The sequence below is a fragment of the Lutra lutra genome, chromosome 6, assembly GCF_902655055.1.
Source record: "Lutra lutra chromosome 6, mLutLut1.2, whole genome shotgun sequence".
NCBI classification, from domain to species: Eukaryota; Metazoa; Chordata; class Mammalia; order Carnivora; family Mustelidae; genus Lutra; species Lutra lutra.
The window spans coordinates 3,595,623-3,616,708 of record NC_062283.1 but is presented as its reverse complement, the minus strand read 5'-3'; the positions used below and the strand labels follow the sequence as shown (position 1 = coordinate 3,616,708).

The 21,086-nt window shown below is 44.9% G+C and overlaps 1 protein-coding gene across 6 annotated transcripts in view; it reads right to left on the bottom strand.

Annotated features, from left to right (window-relative positions):
• The window catches only part of CARMIL1 (capping protein regulator and myosin 1 linker 1), a 315,620-nt gene that overhangs the window by 110,432 nt on the left and 184,102 nt on the right, over window positions 1–21,086 (bottom strand). For all 6 annotated transcript variants that reach the window (XM_047732884.1, XM_047732885.1, XM_047732890.1 and 3 more), the window contains 6 exons: window positions 20,254–20,340; window positions 12,542–12,645; window positions 10,005–10,082; window positions 9,792–9,868; window positions 6,446–6,550; window positions 2,136–2,205 (listed from right to left, as the gene is read on the bottom strand). In XM_047732884.1, the coding sequence (XP_047588840.1) occupies window positions 2,136–2,205; window positions 6,446–6,550; window positions 9,792–9,868; window positions 10,005–10,082; window positions 12,542–12,645; window positions 20,254–20,340 (521 nt within the window). The remainder of the gene's footprint in view (window positions 1–2,135; window positions 2,206–6,445; window positions 6,551–9,791; window positions 9,869–10,004; window positions 10,083–12,541; window positions 12,646–20,253; window positions 20,341–21,086) is intronic.

Here is a 21,086-nt window from a genome sequence, read left to right as displayed (position 1 = left end):
CAACTCTTGATTTTGGCTCAGGTTGTGCGATCGACTCCCCCCCGCACCGGGCTCTGTGCTCAGTGTGCTGGAGATTCTCCCTCTGTCCCTCCCATTCCTGTTCTCTCTCTCTAAAATAAATAAATAAATCTTTTTTTTTTTAAAGAAGAAGAAGAACACTGATTTACACATGAAAACTTGATAGTGTAGGTTTTTAGGGGTTTTATGTGTTTTGTTTTTTGTTCTTTCTGGCTTTTCTTTTTTCCAAACAAAATAACTGCTAAATCACACACAGTTGGTGCTAACCCCAGCTCAAAATTAAAAAAACAAAAAAACAAAAAACCCTGCACATACAAATTACATGATACAATTTCATACTTGTCAGTTTCTAGAATTTTCAGAGAGGTAAAGCAACAGTCTTCAATATTTGGTGTTAGGCTTGGTACCTGGTATTTTTTTTAGGACCTAAGGGAAACGCAAAACGAGTAAGATACTAATAGCATCGTCCAGAAAGTTACAGCCTAGTGGGATAGCACAAAGGTGCTAAGTGAACAGTTACACAAGATACCATAAGGGTCACCGTCCACATGCATGTCACCATCATTAAATGCCAGACAATCAGAAAAGAACAAGATCACCAAGGGCTGAAGCAGTCGGGGGAAATTCTACAGATACACAACCACAGCAAATAACCCTTACATGTCCCAGATGCCCTGGAAGCACTTTACAAAGAAGAGCTCCTCTAAAGCCCTAACGAGCCATTGGGAGAGGCACTGATGTCTCCATTTTGCAGACGCAGACACTGAGATTTCGGGGTAGCACTTAATTCGTGTTGGACTGTGTACCTAGTAAAGGCCAAACTCAGATCGAACTCCAGGAGTCTGCTGTAGGCATGGAGGACACTGGACTTGAGCTAGATCCTTGGAGAGGGGAACCTCGGGAAAGGAGGAGGACCTGGCAAATGTGTTCCAGGAAGAGAGAACAGAGGGCATAAAGGCCCAGGACCAGGAATGAAGGGACCTCACCCTCAGCCCTGTTTAGAAGGAACCACATATGATATGGTGGGTAAAGCAAGGCTCTAAAGGGGCCGGATGGCTTGTACCTGGGTATTTTCTTTTTTTAAAGATTTTATTTATTTATTTGACACAGAGAGAGAGAGAGAGAGTGAGAGAGGGAACACAAGCAAGGGGAGTGGGTGAGGAAGAAGCAGGCTCCCCACAGAAAAGGGAGCCCGATGCAGGACTCAATCCCAGGACATCAGGATCATGATCTGAGCTGAAGGCAGCCGCTTAACTGACTGAGCCACCCAGGTGCCCCTGTACCTGGGTATTTTCTTACTGGTCTCCATACAAACTGAAAGTCTCAACGTTGTAAAAGTTCGGGGACCCTCTGAAATGTAGAGGCTCTTGGTCTCAAATTATCTTGCTGATCTTTGGTAGGAAGGGTCTGGAATGGCTGTAATTTTGAGAAGCATCTTAATTTTCCTGTTTTAAATCAAGACATTAAAAAATAAGACGAATGACAAGACAGCCCTCTTGCAAACTCTCTGAATCCAAGTCAGGACACACACATCTGTCCCCCACGAGGGGTGCAGAATGTGACTTTTTCATAACGGTAAAGCTAGTTTATGGCTTTTGTATCTCAAGGCTTCATCATAAAATACTTAAGCAATTGGCGCTAAGAATGAATTTAAAAAACCCAAAAAACCCAAGTCATTAAAAACACACTTGAGGGGCGCCTGGGTGGCTCAGTGGGTTGAGCTGCTGCCTTCGGCTCAGGTCATGATCTCAGGGTCCTGGGATTGAGTCCCACATCGGGCTCTCTGCTCAGCGAGAAGCCTGCTTCCCTCTCTCTCTCTCTCTCTCTCTCTCTCTGCCTGCCTCTCCATCTACTTGTGATCTCTCTCTGTCAAATAAATAAATAAAATCTAAAAAAAAAACAAAAAACACACTTGAATGCTTTCTGAATGGCATTCTGCAGCTGTTTGTAGATAAAACTTGCAAAATACAGAACACCAGAAACTTCTGCAGGATGTGTGTTTTTCTGCTTCATTTATCCCCTCTGGATTCACAGGATCACACTTCTTCCAGGAAAGAGGCAAAGCGTTTTGGAGGCTATTCTAATCCCTGCCACCCGTAGTCTGAACGTGTTCTTACCTCACAATTGCTGAGATCAAGAGAAACCCCCTTCAAGTTATGATTGCAGGCCAGGCCCAGCAGCAACGCTCTGCGGGGAGAAAACACTCATATTAGACACAAATTCCACAGGCTGTGCCAAAATATGTTCTCCTGCTGAATGGAGCCCAGAGAAGGTCAAGCACCAAGTCGGGTGTTAGAATGCCAGCCGCATGTCAGCCTCTCAGATGCAGTGAGAGAATGATGCTGTGACATTCTTCTCTTTGGCACAGAGTAGGCCCATTTCGAATGGCGGGACTGCTGTTCCCAGGCAAATAAACCGACAGTACCCCTAACCGCATGCTGAAATTAAATTGTGTTCCCTGCAGATCAATTCCCACCTGCATCTGCTTGAGAACACCTTTAATATTATTTAGAAAATCATTGGGCAGTTGTGATTAGAGCAGCAGAGTAACACTGGTTTTCCCCAAGGAGCAGATGGATGGTGGGGAAGTCAGGCTCTGCGGTATCCAGGATTGGGGACTGCCGTCTGGGGAGGGGTGTCCTCCACACCCCAAGCATGTACGGAAGGAGGCAGGAAGACAAGAGCATGGGAGAGAAGGCCCAAGTCTGGAGTCTGAGTCCAGGAGCCTGCTTGTGTGTCCGGCTACAACCAGCTGGGCTCGGGGCAAACCACATCACCCCCGTGAAGAGGACTGTTCTGACTGTATGTACGCTGAGGAGACCGGACCGATCACGTGGCTCAAGTCTCAGAATGGATAGGTTCCATCTGCTCAAGTCAGCCCAGTAAAACCCAACACCCTTCGCTGGGCTTGATGCAAATATCTCACATAGGCTCACACCCATCAGTCATCCTGAAGGGATCAGAGACTTCAACCAGGCCCCCTGGAGAAGCACACGGGGAGCACTAGAGGGGGCTCCTGCTCTGGGGCAACACGTGTGTGTGTGTGTGTGTGTGTGTACGTGTGCGCGCACCACTGTAAAACAGGCGGACAGGAGGGAGTACTGGGGGGGAGACCCCAGGGCCACCTCCTTGGGGGTGACTACCTGCTTCTCAGTGTGCCCAGGGGAAAAAGGACCTCCGCGCCAGAAAAGTGAGGTGGGAAAGCGACTCTTTCACCCCAGTCCCCGGGATCTCCCCTTCTGGGGACGCTCTGGCCTCATCTACCCAAAGAGCAAGAGCACCCGTGGGGCGCGTGGAGCCCATAATCCAGTAAGAGGGCTGGAGAGGGGTAGTGCCTTTCCTCTCATTCCCTCAAGCTGGCTCACCAGTCCCTTATTCTAAACGCCGGCCGAGGAGAAAAGCTGGGCAGCTCTCATCTGCGGGCATGCTCCTGTTTCATTTCTTACTAAACTGCTCCTTTCCCCAACAAGTGCTATTCCCCCTTTCCTTCTTGGGGGCAGTACTGAGCCGCTGAAAGTGCCTGGGACTGAGAACCCAAAGGCCAGCCCTGAGGTCCTGGCTCTGTACCCACAGTGGAGTGGCTCCCATGACATCACTTGTCACTTTTCTCCCATCTCGGGTGCTCGTCAGCAAAATGGGACAGTCAGCACATTCCCAAAGAGGTCTCTTTGAGTTCGAATATGTGCTGAGTTTCTAGAATTTAGCCACATATTTGAACACTCTATTCTTGGAAGGCTTACATGGAAGGGAAATTCTCCCTGCTCTTCTGACATGTAGATTAAGGCCCGGGAAATAATGCTGCCCTTTTAGATATTTAAGGACAGTACAGGAGACCAGAGATGAAGACAGACCAGCTCTGAGACTGGTAAAGACGAAGAACCCACAGCAAGTGTAAAACAAAACTGGAGGGAACGAGGACGAAGCCTAAGGCACACGGGGAGAGCTCTCGGCAGGAAGCATCGTTACTTTCACCCAGGGATGGAAGAACAGCTTTAACGAGTGTCCATCAGTCTCCATCGTTACTGCAACACGGGTTAAGACAAGAATTTGTATCTCATTTCGCCAGCTCTAGACATGTGATGCTAGTTAGGATTCCTGAGCAGCTCATGCAATAGGTTTCTTAAAAATACTCAGCCGGGGAGACGGGGAGAAGGGGGGCCATGTGACAGAGAGCAAGGAATGGCACAGGGAAGCAGGGACGGGGTGGGGGGAAAAAGTGAAAGCACCAGCATGAGCATAAACAGGACCTCGGGCCTCGCTCTGAGTGATGCAGGAGCCAGGAGCATCCTCGGGATACATGAGAACCTCGCTGTTCTGAAGACTGTAGGAAACATGAGGGACAATGTCACCAGGCTCTTTACTAAAGCCCCTGGGATACTTCATCGTGGCCTGACACATCTGCAAGGAAAAAGCACAGCTGCAAAGTAGGCGGTCATATTCTCTGCGTTGCTTTTGAAGAAGCCCCAAATGGTGGGAGACATCTGCAGGACACAGTGATGTCCAAACGGAGGTTTCTCTCAGAAGTTGCACTGCTTTAGCCTATTTTCTTATGGCTGCTGACCCCCAACCCTTCAACAAGCTAGGGTCTCTGTCCGTCCCTCTTGGTGCAGGGGAACGTGGTGGGCGAGGCACATCGGGAGCCCGTGGCCACTGTCCGGCACTGCGATGCGCCTCCCAGAACCCCCCAAGCCATCAATCTTCCTCCAGGGCGTGACCTTGGCCCAAGAAACGTGCCCCACCCCAGGTAAATCCCAACACCTCAGTTCTGTTATCTCTTTTCAAGTTCTGGCCTCATATTAAATGTAATTAATTATTATTTTTAAATAATTTTTAATAATTAACTAATTATTAAAAATTCAGAATTTTGCTTACAGAATCTTCAGCCACAGAACCTTTTCCCTCACGTTAAGATTTTTACTAAGTGAAACACAGAGCTGAAGAGATTACTGACAGGACACTATTAAATATTCACATAAATAACAGGCCACAAGATTTAACAGTTACAAAATAACTCTTGAGGTATAATTTTTATCCGCAGGTCTCTATGCTACAAGGTACACAGTAAAACCCAGTGCTGTGGTGGTGTGGAACATTCTACAGAATCACTGATGCTAACCAGTGAAGAGCTACTCTGTATTTCACAGGACCGAGAACACTGAAAGGACTGGAGTACCGGGTATCTGTCAGGAACTTCTGAATAAGCAATCTCGTAGCGGTACACTGAGGGCAAGGATCAGTCCGGATCTGCTTTCTACCCAGCGCCCTCATGTCTGGCATGGTGTAAATGCTCCTAAATATTAGTTGAATGAATGAATGAGTGAATGAAGTAAATATGACTAAATTCTTATGGATCCCCCTTTGGAATACTGATTCCATTAGTTTACTTAATAGCCACACAATCAGCCTCATCGTGAGACCTTTACTGTTTGGAGCTGTTGCATTTACAGACCTCTAATATATTAAGTCAATGTTTAAGAAGGAGGCCTGCTGATGACCACTGGATTTTTCTCTTGGCACTGGACTAGATCTACTGTCCTTAAAGACGTCCGATTGTTTTGGTCTTATGGTGCCAGAGGAGATACTGCAATCAATTTCACACCTCTCGAAAGAAAAAAGGCAAGTCACAAATTAGTTGAAGATTAATTTGCTAATAAAATGAATAGCAGACACTGATTTTAGCACATCATACAAATTACGAGGGAAAAATTAAACGCTGATTTACAGGCCAGCTGGGAAAAGGAGAAATCTGTGCATGTATTTGAACATGTGTGACCTGTACATGTTCATAACTACCTGAAAATATGTTCTTTAGACTCAAAGGGAATTTGATCCTATAGCCCTTCTGATTATTTCTGGCCCTGGTGAACAGAAATTTCAAGGACGACAAATTATCCTCAAATCTTATTTTACTTAAAGAGCTCAACTTCCCCGCTAGGGATACTAACCCAGCCAAGTAAACACATGGAACAGACAGCCTCTACTGACTGAGGTAATTCAGGAACTAAAGCATCTGAAAACGGATTCCGTTGCATACGCACTGTGCACAGAGTTTACTATGCTTAGGAGAAATATGGAGAATAAGTATTGATTAGAACACACACATGAAAATACCTAAAGCAGGCTCAACAGAGGTTAACGCAAAAGCAGTGATACCTGGGGGGACAACGTCTACGGATCAGTGACAACTGCCAAGATCACAAACCAAAGAAAGGTTTTTTTTCTCCCCTTGAAAATGCAATACTATCAACAGGGCACAATGTCTTCAAAAAGAATGTGATCTCCTTTTTGTGCCCCGAAGTGAGAAAGGCATTTTCATCTGCTTTGCCTGTCTTAGGATTATGTGTCTTCTGCTTCCCCTTCCCTCAAGCACATTCATAATAACAAACTGAATGTTAAGAGATCTGGAGAAAATGAATTAACGACTCACTTTAACGGCTCAGGAGACAGTTTTGTGCCTGAAAGGTTGAGTTGCATCAGAGACAGGGAGCTACTGAAAAACTGTTTGAAGGACGGGGGCACTTCTTTTCCTTTCCTGAAAAACAAAACGTGAGAGTCATACCAGCAGTTACACTTGGGGTCTAGTACCCCACTTCTGGCTTGGCAAAGTTACCCACTGGTTATTCAGACACCGGGGGAAAAAAATCCATGACTCCATTATATTTTCGGGAGAAATTCAAAGGTAAAAAGAAACAAAATGTCTGGAAGCTAAATAAATCCAATACCATCAAAGGAATGATGTGAGAAGTTAAGACATTTCATTTAAGTCCTTAAAACTACCGCCATTCTTTGTAGCCAAGGATCTCAAACTGTGTTTTACCCATAGATCTCTTCTTGGAATTTTTAAGAAACTAGAAGTAAAAGAAGATGTCTATTTCTTACAATTTATTTTTATTTTTATTCATTTATTTGACAGAGAGAGAGATCACAAGTAGGCAGAGTGGCAGGCAGAGAAAGAGGGAAGCAGGCTCCCCGCTGAACAGAGAGCCCAATGTGGGACTCAACCCCAGGACCCTGAGACCATGACCTGAGCCGAAGGCAGAGGCTCAACCCACTGAGCCACCCAGGCACCCTATTTCCACAATTTAATGAGCTTTCCCTCTGGGTGGCACTGAATACTAAGGATCATTACACGTGCTGGGCAAAACTGTTAGACGCAGCCTGTCTCAGGTGTAACAAGACATGACCTAATGTTGAACTCAGGAACAACACAAAGTCTGATCGGCATGACGCCTGCTCACCTCCTACCTCCATAGGGCAAATCTAATCATTTCAGCCAAATATTAAAAAAAAAAAAAAAAAAAAAGAACTCCAAAGGAGATGGCTACAGACTGCAAATATGGGCCCTTGTTATGGCAGAAACTGTACATCTCAGAAAGAAGGCAGAGTCCATGCCACACTAGGAGGGTCTTGGGAAAACAAGAGCCCAGGGTCGGGAGTTGGAACGTGAACGCTTGGCTTGTTTTGCTCTATCTGCTAGAAGTGACGGCAGGACTGCGCGAGCCCCCGTGCGGCAAGCACTCAGCTGGGCAGAGAGGAAGCTCTCAGTTCATCGTAGTTATTCAGACTCTCAGGGCAGAGGCTAGGCTAGTGGTCTAGCTCAAGCATGTATTTCTTATACAGGGTCCAGGAAAACCTGTCAACGTTGATTTTAAAATAAGGTAATTTCAGGCTACCTAAGAACAACTACCTAAGCAACCAGAATCTCTACGAGGTTGACAAGTAAATTTAAGAGGAAAGAGAATTCTGGGAGAATATATATTAGATGTTTCCAATGAACTCTGGTGCCTATAGTGGAACGACATAAGCTTGTGTACTCCTGTTCGGTTTTTTGTTTTTTTTTTTAAGATTTTATTTATTTGACAGAGAGAGAGAGAGAGATCACAAGTAGGCGGAGAGGCAGGCAGAGAGAGAGCGAGAGGAGGAAGCAGGCTCCCCACTGAGCAGAGCCCGATACGGGGCTTGATCCCAGAACCCTGGGATCATGACCTGAGCTTAAGGCAGAGGCTTTAACCCACTGAGCCACCCAGGTGCCCCTCCTGTTCGTTTTTGATGATAAATGTTGCTAAAATGCTCGCTGAATATACTTCTCCTACTACTTGACTAGATGTCTACTGTACCAACGTTTTCAAATACCCACTGCCCCTTTCCATGGGAGGACCACGATTCATCCCCCACTGCTGGCAAGTGTGGCCAGGCAAGTCTCTTGGCCAAGAGGACATCCCATCAGACAGAAGTGACGTGTGTGACTTCCAGAAGGAAGCTGCACCAGCTCGTATGAGCTATAACTCCTTTTCCTCTGCTACGTGGCTAGAGATCTGCCTTCTAGAATCAAGGCAGTACGGCCACCCACAAGCGACATGTCACAAGACCACCACTGCAGAAGGCCATGGAGGTGGGGGTGGGGAGGGAGGACCATTCGTTGCTACAGAGCAACTCACCTACCCTGACTGATACACATAGAAACAAAAGTATGAACAGCCTGGCTGACAGTCCACAGCTCAGGGTAACACATGAATTTCAAGGTAATTACTAAGGGCTGGCTAGGACTGTGCCTCGGTGACGGGCTGGGTATTTAATCACAACCTCTCACTGGATAAGTGCAGTCCTACTCTGTAAGCTTAAGAGCTCTGGAGGCCAGTCATCCCAGAGGAGGCGCCTGGGGGGCTCTCATGTTATTCGGCTGAGGTGCTTGTGGCATATTTTTGCTCCTGTAAAGATTTACTTCACCACTGAAGTAATGGACTGACTGCACTTTAAAATATAGAATAATTTATTTGCGAGGTGCAACTATAGAATAAAGCCAGCTGAACAACCGAATTTTCCAAACAAGTGAGGGTTATGCCTTTGAATATAATATACCATATAAAATGGAGGTATTTCAAGCAGTCAGCAATCCTCCCTATTATTAAAAAGCACATAATGACGAAAATATTGTTTGTGATCTACGGTCAATATTCTGAATGCTAAGGGTCGTACAGTATTAACACACTGGATGGTCCCAGAATTTCACAGGTACAAACCCCAGGTACTCTTGTTAACTCTTCCTTCTTTTCCCTCCATTCTAAGTTGCTGCTGTTTGTGGATACTCGCTGCTTCTAATCCAACGCCCTACACCGCAAACAATTCTAAGTCAGGAAGCAGAAGTGAGGTGCTCAGGCTGGCCCTCCAATTCTACAAATTAAAATTCATGAATCCAGGGGGAACCTGGGTGGCTGTCAGCTAAGTGGCTGACTCATGATTTTGGCTCAGGTCATGATCTCAGGGTCGTGGGATCAAGCCCACATCGGGCTCCATCCTCACTACAGAGTCTGCTTGAGATTCTCTCTCTCCCTCTCTCTCCAGCCCTCCTCCAGGCTCCATGCTTGCTCTCTCTCTAAAATAAATAAATAATTTTTTTTTTCATTTAAAAAAAATATGCATGAGTTTGGGGCGGGCTATATACTCTTTGCCCTGCAAGGGAGTTTATACTTGTTTCCCAGTTTGTTGTTGAGAAGCCCCTTCTAGAAGAGCTTTTCCTGTATGAAGAGAGAGTGCCCGTCCTGTGGGTCAAGCGGCTGTCAGCTCACACAGCAGCTGGGGGGACGGCGAGGAACATCTCATCACACTGCAGTGAGAAAGTACAACAAAAACTCGCGCTTTCGAGGCCTCGTGTTCACAGATTACGGTTTAAGGCCACCTCCCTGCCCACACAACACACATCCTTTACCGCTCTGTTTTCAGATCACGATAACAGACACTCCTGGAGGACAAGGGTGGCAGGTACAAACCCATACCGGTGCGAGAAGACAGCTCTGGAGAGATTGAGCACGGCTAAATACTGGAGGCATCCACGGAGAAGAGCTGCGCAGACCTGAGAAGGAGAGAAGGCGCTCTCAGCTCCCAGGATTTTGGGGCCTAAGAGACAACTTCATGACGGAGAAAGCCCTCTCTTGATCCCCCATAAGTGGCTGCTCTGACACCCCAGCCCAGTATCCAAAAAACATTACCATGTCCAGGGAACATTCCGTGTTGGATAAATCCAGATGAGCAATGGCATTGGGCTGGGCCAAAAAACTGTACATGTACTTGAGATTAAAAAAAAAAAAAAACACACACACACATTAGGATCTAGAAACACACACGCACGCATTAATATTTTAAAAAGAAGTTACCCACGTCCTCCCATAACCATTCTCTACTCTTCCCAAGAGGACGAGCAGGATTTCATGTCCTTCCATGGCCTTCCCTGAGAGCAAAGTTCCAAAGAATATTTAAAATAATATTATGGCTGAGTTAAAAAAAAAAAAAAAAAGGCCAAATGAACTCTTGGCTGCCAAAACCCCTTTTGTTACACATGACTTAGTTTTCCTGATTAGCTTGATTTTTATAATTTTGGAGCAGTGCTAATTAATTTTAACTGCTACGATTAAAATACCACCTGAATAGCACTCACCCTCTCAAAATGCTAATCACTTTTGAAAGTGTTCAAAGATCCACTAATTTGAATTTGAACCATCAGATGGTCTCAGGCTATACTCTCTTCCATCCAATGCAACGATTTTTTTCTACCCTTAGTTACTTCCAAAATCTAACAAGAAAGGGCCGGATGGCACTATAAGTTTAGGTTGTTTTTTGTTTTTGTTTTTGTTTTAATTTCACACACAGTTCAGACATGTCAGGTTTCGAAGGGTCACAGTGCCTAAGCTCTCCCCTTATTCCTGAGCAAGACCATCAATACAACAAATGGAAGAGTCCTCGGCTCTTCTCTACTTTCCCCGAGGAGCCACAGCCAGAGTCTACCGAGAGCAAACCGAGTCCAGGCTCCTGCCCCCAGGAAAACAGCTACATTCTCCTTAGCTTCTCTGGATGTCACCAGATCCTTGCAAAAACTAATGAGCTTACACTGAGATGTCCTCATCCTTAGTAAAGACTCACGGTGCAGTGGCTTAGCTCTATCATGCTTGAGCAAAATCCTCTCTACCAAATCGGAAAAGCAAAAGATTCGCTTGTAAATACTTTAGAGTAACTAGACACACACAACAGACTGGATTATGAGAAGTTCTGATCCAGAAAAATAATTTGCTCTCGCTTCTCTAAGGATCTCTGCCTTTCTTGGGCTTTTGCAGGGCTTGTGGGTCCCCTCTTGGCCACCAGCTGGGGGAGCTCTAATCACCCTTGATTGGTGACAAGACCCTACTTGGCCAATAGCACCTCTCCAAAGAGGCAGGTCCAGCTAGGCCCCTGGCCCTGAAGACAGGGGCCGGGTAAGCCTCTCCCTGTACCTGCTGGATGGCTCCCAGAACCCCCCAGAACCTGTCCAGGGCTGGGAGCCCACTGCCACAGGCCCCGAGTTTCCACTTCCCTTTCCCCAGTGGCAAGCGGGAGCAAGACCCACTCGTCTGAAAAAATCATGGGCTGCTTTGCTATCTACCTTAAGTGACTATTAATGTCCCTATATTAGCAGAGTCTTATTATTTAATCTTCAGGCTCCTCTTTTATCCCTCCATTTCCCTAGTTTGCCACCGTAACGTCTTAGTGATCTCCCATCTGACTTCCGGTTTCATCTTGGGAGGAAGCAGACCTATGAATCATCATGGAAAGTGATAATGAACATGGATCGGCCATGCACTGAAGAAAATCACGGCACACTGGGAACCAGCGTTGCTTAAAATGGGTTCAAGTCAGGGAGAGGGAAGAAATTCTACAAAAAACTGTGGCAATATTCCCTGCCTTACAGGGAAAGTAAAACACAAGGGAAATGGGAATAAATTTCACAATGGTTCTCACCCCCATGAAGAGGCAGAACACACATGAGGAGGGTTCTTTGAAGACGCACACTTGTTGTAGGCCCTACACGACAAGGGAGCATTTCTTCTAAATTCTATCACAGAGACCAGAGGGGACAACTCCCCAAATCTGAGAGTGAGATCACACCTAATTCACTGTACCAATAAAATCTGCCAGACATTTATATTACTGATTTAGCTGCATGAAAGTCTTATTTCATCATAGGGGAAACTTTTTGCCTTTAAATTCGAACTTATTTAAAGAGTGGCCCCAATGTATTCCCAAACCCTCCCCTTTCCCTACTGTATTCATGGACTATAGGACTGGACTTTATCCCAATATCCTTTTTCATTGTAAACTATTAAAAAAACAAAAACAAAAACAAAAACACCTGTCTTCTCAACAATATTATTTAATGATGAAATCATTCAGTTTACATTTCCAATCTTTCTTATCAGACAAATATAAGAGGTTCAATAATGGTTAAAAGGAAGTGGGGAAAAAGGTCCTTCAGAAAAAGTGTTTCCAAAAAGAATTCACACTTTAGCAATATCAAGTTAACAGAGGAAAACATCTATGTGTTAGACTACATGTAATTAAGGACGGTTCTGGAATTTTTCTCTAAAACACATCCTAAGCTCATAACTAAAATGATCTGAAACTCTCCTGATAAAAGAGGAAAGCCATGTTTGGAAATTATTCCAGGTCTATGGAATACAGTGTCTTTGAACATGACTGTGAGGAAAGGAAAACTTACCGAGAGGTCATCTCCGCGGAGGACGTTCCCTGAGAGGTCGAGATGGGTAAGGGTGGTGGCGGTCAGCAGGTTGGCACTGAGTGACTGAGAAAGGCTATTCACCCCTGCAACATGGAGAAGACCCAGCTCGTTTTCCACTCCGGGAAACAAAATGAGGTTTGGGAGTGTCTATAAATGGCCCCATCAGATTGTAGGACTGAGGTTAGCCACAAGTTCTGTCCCCAAAGGTAGGACTGTCTTCTTCCCACCTCCCCTCGGGGAGAACGGCAGAGTCAAGGACACAGCCATGTCACTGAGCAGGAGAAAGAAACAGAATTGGCTTCATTCTGCTCTACTTCTGATGTGGCTGGAAAGGCTGTGACTTGGAAGTGCCAGAATGAGGCACGCGAGTCGAACTGGTCATTTCTAGCTTTCTCTTAATTCTGCTTGGTGCCCCTGACATGGTGTGTGGGATTTAAGTGATGCGGTGGTGCCTACAGGCACTTCTCGCTATTTAAAGTACTTAGAAGTTAACATAGGAGTCAGATAACTGTTCTACCTAATACATCATTCCCAAGGCAAAATTCAGAGGGAAATGGATTTTTCAGAAAGAGTGAGAACACGATCTGCATATAATATAAGCAGCAATTGAAAGCAAAAATGGATAATTAACACTCTACACACTACTGACACACGTAACATAAAAAGCTCGGATCAGAGTCCACTGAATGGAACAGAACAGAACAGAGTCTCGCCACCTCCAAAAACCAGGAATAAATACTCGAGGAGGGCGAGAGCGTTCTGTGAGGGGAGAATCACGTTCTTTCCTACGTGGTAACAGTCACGGAGGCACGGGTGCTGGTGGGTTCTCCTCAGGCCACTTCTCTCCAAGGGGAGAGGAAGGCTCTAGAAGGCAGTCCCTACAGAATGGGAGCTCAGGGGCACCTGGGTGGCTCAGTGGGTTAAGCCTCTGCCTTCGGCTCAGGTCATGATCTCAGGGTCCTGGGATCAAGGACAGGGAACCTCAGCAGGGAACCTGCTTCCCCTCTCTCTCTTTCTCTGCCTATTATGTGATCTCTATCTGTCAAATAAATAAATAAAATCTTTAAAAGAAAAAAAAAAAAAAAAAGGGAGCTCAGCAGAGTCTGGCCCTTGTGGGGATTGGAAGAAGTCAACACACACAGCACCTCGGATGCTCATTCTTAGGGTAACAGGGATGGGGACATAGCCAAGCTCTTCATGTCTCTAAGGTCCATAGTTCCAACATGTGTAGTTTGGAAATATGGTGATTTCTAAACTGGATGTACATTCAAAAATTTTTTTGCAGCGAAATTCTTAAAAACCCCAACCTGTCTTGAGCACCCTATAGGGAGACAGGGAAGCGGGGGTGGTCCACACTTGCACAGACCTTCCTCAGGATAAGGGACGGGGGTTTGACCTGCCAGTGGGCGTCAGAATTGGCCACAGTGGCAGAACACAGAGAAGCCAGGAAAAAAGCAGAAGGTCCCAAGAACAGCCTCGCACGGGAGCGGGTCTCTGCTCCAAGGGTTTGGAATGTTTGGTGCATGGGACTGATGAAAGGGTTACTATCTTAACCTCTGCCTTTGGGGGGTTACACAACTGACTGCAGAATGTCTGTGTCTGATAAAGACAACTGCGCCATTTCTCAGGGGTGACTGTGCCTCTGGGTATTGGGAGAGAGAGAAGAGACAGAAGTGCAGAGGGAAAAATATTTTAGTTCCGCACCAGGAAGCAGATCTTGGCTATCAATTCAACATTTGTTAAGGGCTCGTAAAAATGTTTATAAAATGCTGGGGATTGGGAAAGAAATGTAAATGAGACCCATTCATTGCCCTTAAAAAGTTCAAAGACCATCAAGAAGGAAACTGAATAAATTCCAGCATGAAAAATCAGCACTGCATAAGGAATATGTATTCACTGCAACAAAAGTTTATCTAAGACTGACTGTCCTCCAGGCATGGGCTTTTGAGACCCTGGATCTATGATGTTACCCTCGAAAAGACGGTGGAATGAGAGACACAGTCAAATAATCATAATTCAGTGAGGTCGGTTCTATCAAAGAGGTGAGAGACAGGAGCTTGGCAATGAAGGTGGTGGTGATTTGATTCATGATGCTGGATAAAAGGAACTTGCAATGGCCTACAGAAGGTTAATTTCTGGAGGTAACATCTTCAGTGGGTACCATTACTGGTAGTACTTTACTAGTGTATTTTATAATGGAATAATTGAGTCGCAAGCGTGGAGAATACCAGACTGTCTCTCATCAAGAAAATCATTTGTAAAATCCCTTCCTTAGTGAGGTATAACAAAGCTCAACAAATAAATTCCAAAATTAGAAGGTCAAATTAGTCTTGACAGGAAAAGGCTCCTTGACAAGTGTGGGCGCTTGGCAGTTGGCCAACACCTGAACAGAATCAGGAGAGAATTATATTCTCAGCTCAACTTTGTGCCACTAAATCAGAATGAAGGACTTCCGCCCCCACTTCTGGAGCCCACATCCACGTGAGACTTATGTTAACAGGCACAAAACCAGCAGGAAAATACAAAAATATAGGATGGGAAAAAAAAATCAGGGATCTCACAACTCAAACTCAGTGGATTTACATGCCATTCTCGATCCCGGCTGTCTAGTGATTGTGACCGTGCTTCGTACTTATTTTTTTTTTTTTTAAGATTTTATTTATTTGACAGAGAGAGATCAGAAGTAGGCAGAGAGGCAGGCAGAGAGAGAGAAGGAAGCAGGCTCCCTGAGGAGCAGAGAGCCTGATGCGGGGCTCGATCCCAGGACCCTGGGATCACCGTGCTTCGTACTTATTATTGGAGTGTTTACAGCTGGAAAAAGGTGGTACCAGATGGCCTTGCACTGACGTAATCTGGCAACCAGCAGAATATTTACTAGAAATCCAGAAAACTATCATTTAGCTAACATCTGAGGGAGAGAAAGGGTATTTAGAGACAGTGGGGATGTCATGGGGAGATTTTTTAAAAAATCTGTCTTGAATTACGGAGCCATGAATATACATGTTTTCACAGAAGTAAAATACAAATGTTAGTCAAATTCAGCAAAAGATTAAAACTGCAGTGTAATCTGAGTTGTTGTGAATCTTCAAAGCTTTTAGATACTATAAGAAAATCTGCAAGAATAATGAAATCCTTTAAGAAATTCTCCTTTTTATGAGAAAAAAAAAAACAACCTAACATTTCAAGACATACATCTCTTAGGAAGGACAGTTTAAAAATCTCATTAAACAATATTAACTCTCAAAACACATATTTTAATGTATACAAACTTTGTGACAGAGGGAAGATAAACGTGACATGATGACCTTTATCTGGGAAGGGCATGGGGAACATGGATCTGTCCTCCCTCAGGAGGAAGCTGAGGACCTCTGCTCTGCCTGGAGGACCTCCTACCCTCATGACACCTGGAGGGACAGGGACATAGTGAGTGGTGGCACAGAGGTACCCCAGACCCCATGTTTGTCCTTGAGAGGATAAACGATCACCACATCCCTCTCTTATCCCTCTCTTTCTGTTTCACAGTCATGAACAAATAAAATAAATAAATTCAAGTTGCTCTGCTTGTTTGTTTTAAACATCGCTGTCTTAAAAAGAGTTGGACCACACAGCACGGTGATTATAGTTAATACCGTATTGTGTATTTGAAAGCTGCTGAGTGTAGATCATAAACGTTCTCATCACAGGGTAAAAGAAAATTGGAACTGTGTGTTGACAGATGTTAACTAGACTTATTGTGGTGATCACTTCACAATATATAGGTATGAAATCATTATCTTGTATACCTGAAACTAATTTTAAAAAGTTATAACTATGGAGCACATGATAAATAATTAATCTTTTTTTAAGATTTCATTTATTTATTAGAGAGCAAGACAGAGAGCACAAGCGCCGGGAGCAGCAGGCAGAAGGAGAAGCAGGCTCCTCTCTGAGCAGGGAGCTAGATGCGAGACCCAGTCCCAGGACCCCGAGATCATGAGCTGATCCAAAGGCAGAGGATTAACTGACTGAGCCACCTAGGCACCCAATGATTAATACTTTTAGTGTGTAGGGAATATATATAAATTAAGAAGGAAGATTAACATGGCAAATAGAGAGGTAACAAAGGATGGAAACTAGTAACTTCCTCCAAAAGAAGACAAACGACCAAGAAACGGAAGGGTGCAGGGAGTGGGAGTTGGGGGAGAATTTACCTAAGCAAGAAGTGAAGAAACTAAAATTCAAATATCAGAACACTTTGAGGTGCCTGGGTGGCTTAGTCAGTTAACTGTCTGACTCTTGGTTTCAGCTCAGGTCATGATCTCATGCGTCGTGAGATCAAGCCTCACACCGGGGCTCCCCGCTCAGCAGGGAGTCTGCCTGCAGATTCTCTCCCTCTACCCCGCCCCCACTGGTGAACACTCTCTCGCTCTCTTTCTTAAATAAATAAATCCTTTTAAAAAATCAGAACACTTTTGCTTATATGCTTGACAAAAAATGAAAAAGAATAACATCCACGGGAAGTGGGAATGTGGACACTTGGACAAAGAACTCGGAGGACAACGTGACAACAAATACACAAAGAAAGCGTTAAAAAAAAATGCACGACCTTTGGGATTTAACAATTCCACTTAGAGAAATTTATCCTCAATGAGAAGGTAAAAAATGACCAGTAATTACATACAGAAGTCACGTTAGCACTGTTTGCATTGCTGAAAAAGTAGAAACCCCACAAATGTACACTAAGAGCCCACTTAAATCAATTATGGGGCGTCCCCCACATGCTGGAACAGCATATGCGGCCACTGAGAGCACTCACGTGTTTGTGGTCACAGTATACGACGCTGGGAGAAAGTTTACAAAATGGCAAGCGTCCTGTAATACCATCTCTGTGTGTGTCTGTACGTGGGCATACAGACCAACTACGTACAGACAGACAGACCGACTACATACAGACAGGCCAACGACGTACAGACAGAAGCCGCATGGAAGGACAGGGTCCGGGCGTCAGCGGGGGCAGTCTCCTAACGGTGTGGCACGGGCATGATGAGTAACTGTGGCTTTCTTATTTATACCACCCAGTATCTTCTAAATCTTTACCATGAATATACAATACATTGATAATCGTCAGAAAAAGGTTTCCATGAAACTGATTTGCTGGAGTAGAGAAGTGGTAACGTCACTGGATGGCACTTAGCTTTGAGATCTGTGGACGGCTTCCAGCACCAGCACAAAATACACAGACTCCTGGGCAAATGTGCCCCTTTGGGAAATCACTAGAACGCCTAAACCTAACTATCTGCACGTCAAATCATGGGACTTAGAGGAATAACCCAATTTCAAATCACTCTTAGGGTAACTGTGTGGTGGGAATAAAATAGGACTAGGTGACTGTAACAGGACCCAGGGACTGCTTTGCTGGTGACCCGCTCGCCTGTGACACATGCAGTAGGGACCCAGAACAGGCCAGGTACCAGAGACACAGCAATGGTGGAGGCAAAGCCCTTACTGTCTGGAAGTTCCCAGGCTAGGACACAATCAACACGTAATTGGAAACAGGCTAAAACAGAGGAATTTGCAAAATGCGATGGAACAGAGAGAAAGAAGCATCCACTTGTGCAGGGTGGAGTGAAAGAAGGCTTCAGGGAGGAAGGGGGACAGATGCTTGGTCTCACAACAGGGGCAGGATTCAGAAGGTCCAGGGGAGGGGACACTGGGGTTGTCCAGGGTGGAAGGAGAAGCACGTGAACACACAGGACAGAGAGAGATGCTGACGGTGACGGTGGTGGGGCCCTTTGCGCCCCAAAGTGCACGGTGTGTACATTAACGCATTTTGTCTCACCACCTCTGAGGAGGTACTTTTTTTTCTTTTAAAGATTTTATTTCTTTGAGAGAGAGAGAAAGAGCATGAGCAGGGGAGGAGCAGAAGGAGAGCCATAAGGAGACTCCGTGCTGAGTGTGGAGCCTCACGCGGGGCTTGATCTCACAACCCTGAGATCATGACCTGAGCCAAAATCAAGAGTCAGATGCTTAACTGATAGAGCCATGCAGGTGCCCCACAAATCAGTGTTTTATAAAATAAACTGAAGTAGGGATGCCTAGGTGGCTTAGTCGTTAAGTGTCTGCCTTCCACTCAGGTCATGATCCCGGGGTCCTGGGATCAAGCCCCACATTGGAGTCCCTGCTCAGTGGGGATTCTCCTTCTCCCTCTTCCACTCCCCTTGCTTGTGTTCCCTCTCTCATTGTGTCTCTGTCAATTAATAAAATCTTAACAAAATAAAATAAAATAAAATAAACTGAAGCTCTCCAAGAATATATATAAGGGGAGATGTGAGATAATAGAAAATACATATCTATCGGTCTCTGACCCCCATTTATGGAACAAAGTTCCCTAAACCCTCATAATTTCCAAACTATTAAGAGCACTGAGGTCATCTTTTGTTCTAATGAGATGACTGTGGCTGAGCTCCTGGATGGGGCCGGTCACCAGGGAGACCCACCCATGATTGGAAGCTTCCCCCCACACCCATCCTCAAAGAAGAGGAGAAGGGCTGGAGACTGAGTTAATACTTGACCATGCCTATTGGAGAAGCCTCCAGAAAATCCCAATAGAATGGGTTCTGGGGGGTTTCCAGGCTGGCCAATGCATCCACACCAGAGGGTGACACAGCCCAGCTCCACAGGGACGGACACTCCTGCACTCAGGACCCTCCCACACTTTGTCTTACGTATCTCTTCACCTGGCTGTTCACCTATGTCCTGTATCAGATTCTTTAAGAAACCAGCAAACACAGTATCTTCCTGAGTTCTATGAGCTGCTCTAGTGAATTAACCAAACCTGAGACGAGGTCTTGGGGACCTCCAATAACCGAGGCTTGCAAATGGGGTCTCAAGGATGGTTGGGAGCAGTCTAGTGGGACTGAGCCCTTAACCTTCGGGATCTGGGGCCGTCTCTGGGTAGACAGTGTTAGAACTGAGCGAAATGGTGGGACACCCATTTGGTGTTGCCAAGAACTGCTCAGTATGAGGAAAAACCGCCATGCATCCGGGGACCAGAAGGGAAGTGTTTGGTGTGAGTAGTCAAGGAGACACACAGGAAAGGGAAGCACAAAGGAGGGGAAGAAGTCTGGTTTCACTCTACAGGATGAAAGACTTTCCAAGCAGAATACAAAGCACGTACAAAGGCACAATGCACAAAGGGATAAATCAAGCATTATGGGGTGCTGATGTGAAAACATAATGATAGAATGGACAGATTTATGGAACAACCAGATACAATGAGAGGAGGGTAAGTGGAGTCAGCAAAGACCCTGGGGAAGGAAAGGCAATCTCCAGAGCAGGACAGAGCGGGTAGAGGTGTGGTGTGACGGGCCAGTTAGGTTCACCAGTTTTCCATGCAGGAGACCATCCATGTGACAGCGTGTGTGACTGGGGTGGTGGGGGTGGGGGAGCAGAGGCAGGGGCAGCCCAGGTAAGCACTCCCCCACCCAAAGTCAAAAAGTTAAATACTCTATTTCAAAGTTATGCTCTATCCTGAAAGCATTTCACTTTAGACAACCAGAATTCCAATTACACTACTTCTTTATCTTGTAACCATCAGAGTACTGTAGTATGTACCCAGATACATAACAGAGCAATAATTCTAACTAGTTAAGGTAGCATGGTGTAGCAGAAATATTACAGACACAAAGCAAAGTAAATAACACGTACTGTACCTTTAGGTGACAATGAGGTTTTAGATAAATTTAAATGCTTTAATCCCTTTGGGAGTTTGGCAAATTGAATACTTAAAGAGGACACACCTGAGAAAGGAGGAAAAAAAAAGATTATTAGAATGTTCAACTTCTCAGAATTGCATTTGTTTTACAATGCCTGAAAATTAACTTAAATTTGATTCCAACTTAAGCGATCATTTTTTTTTTCTCATGTCAGGCTTTATTTTCTAATTATCTACCATCACACCTTCTTTTTTTCTGTTCTCCCTAAAGGATAGGAGAAAAGAAAGATTGCTTAATTAAGAATAACAATATAAAAACTTTACCATTAGAGATGTTTTTCTTTGGACTAAAGTGTTACCCTCTCCTCTACAGTCCTATTTCAAATGCAAATACTCTTAGAGTGGTATAATTGCTTCTTTTTAACCTGCGTCTTAATGAGTTGATCACTCTTCTGGGTGAGCAGATGCACACTACTTAATTATTGTCAAGAAAATGGTATAATGTTAACTAAAAGCTTCACTTTTAGCACTTGGATTCTAATACTTAATTAGCTATGGCTAACAACCTCAGACAAAGCATCAGAGTGTGTTTAACTTCTTACAGGTAGGTTGTGCAACTTGAAAAATCACAGTATTAAAAACCAGAGAGTCTCTTAATTTAATGACCAGACTGGGAGACTGAACACCAGCTTACTCACTCAAGGACTGCAATGAAAGTAAGCAATTCCTGTATAGGTCGTTCAACCAGCTCCCTGCTACATGTGAGTTATCTCCTTCCCAGGGGCATGTTCCCGGGAAGGTTCCTGAAATAATATTAACCATATAGTCTCC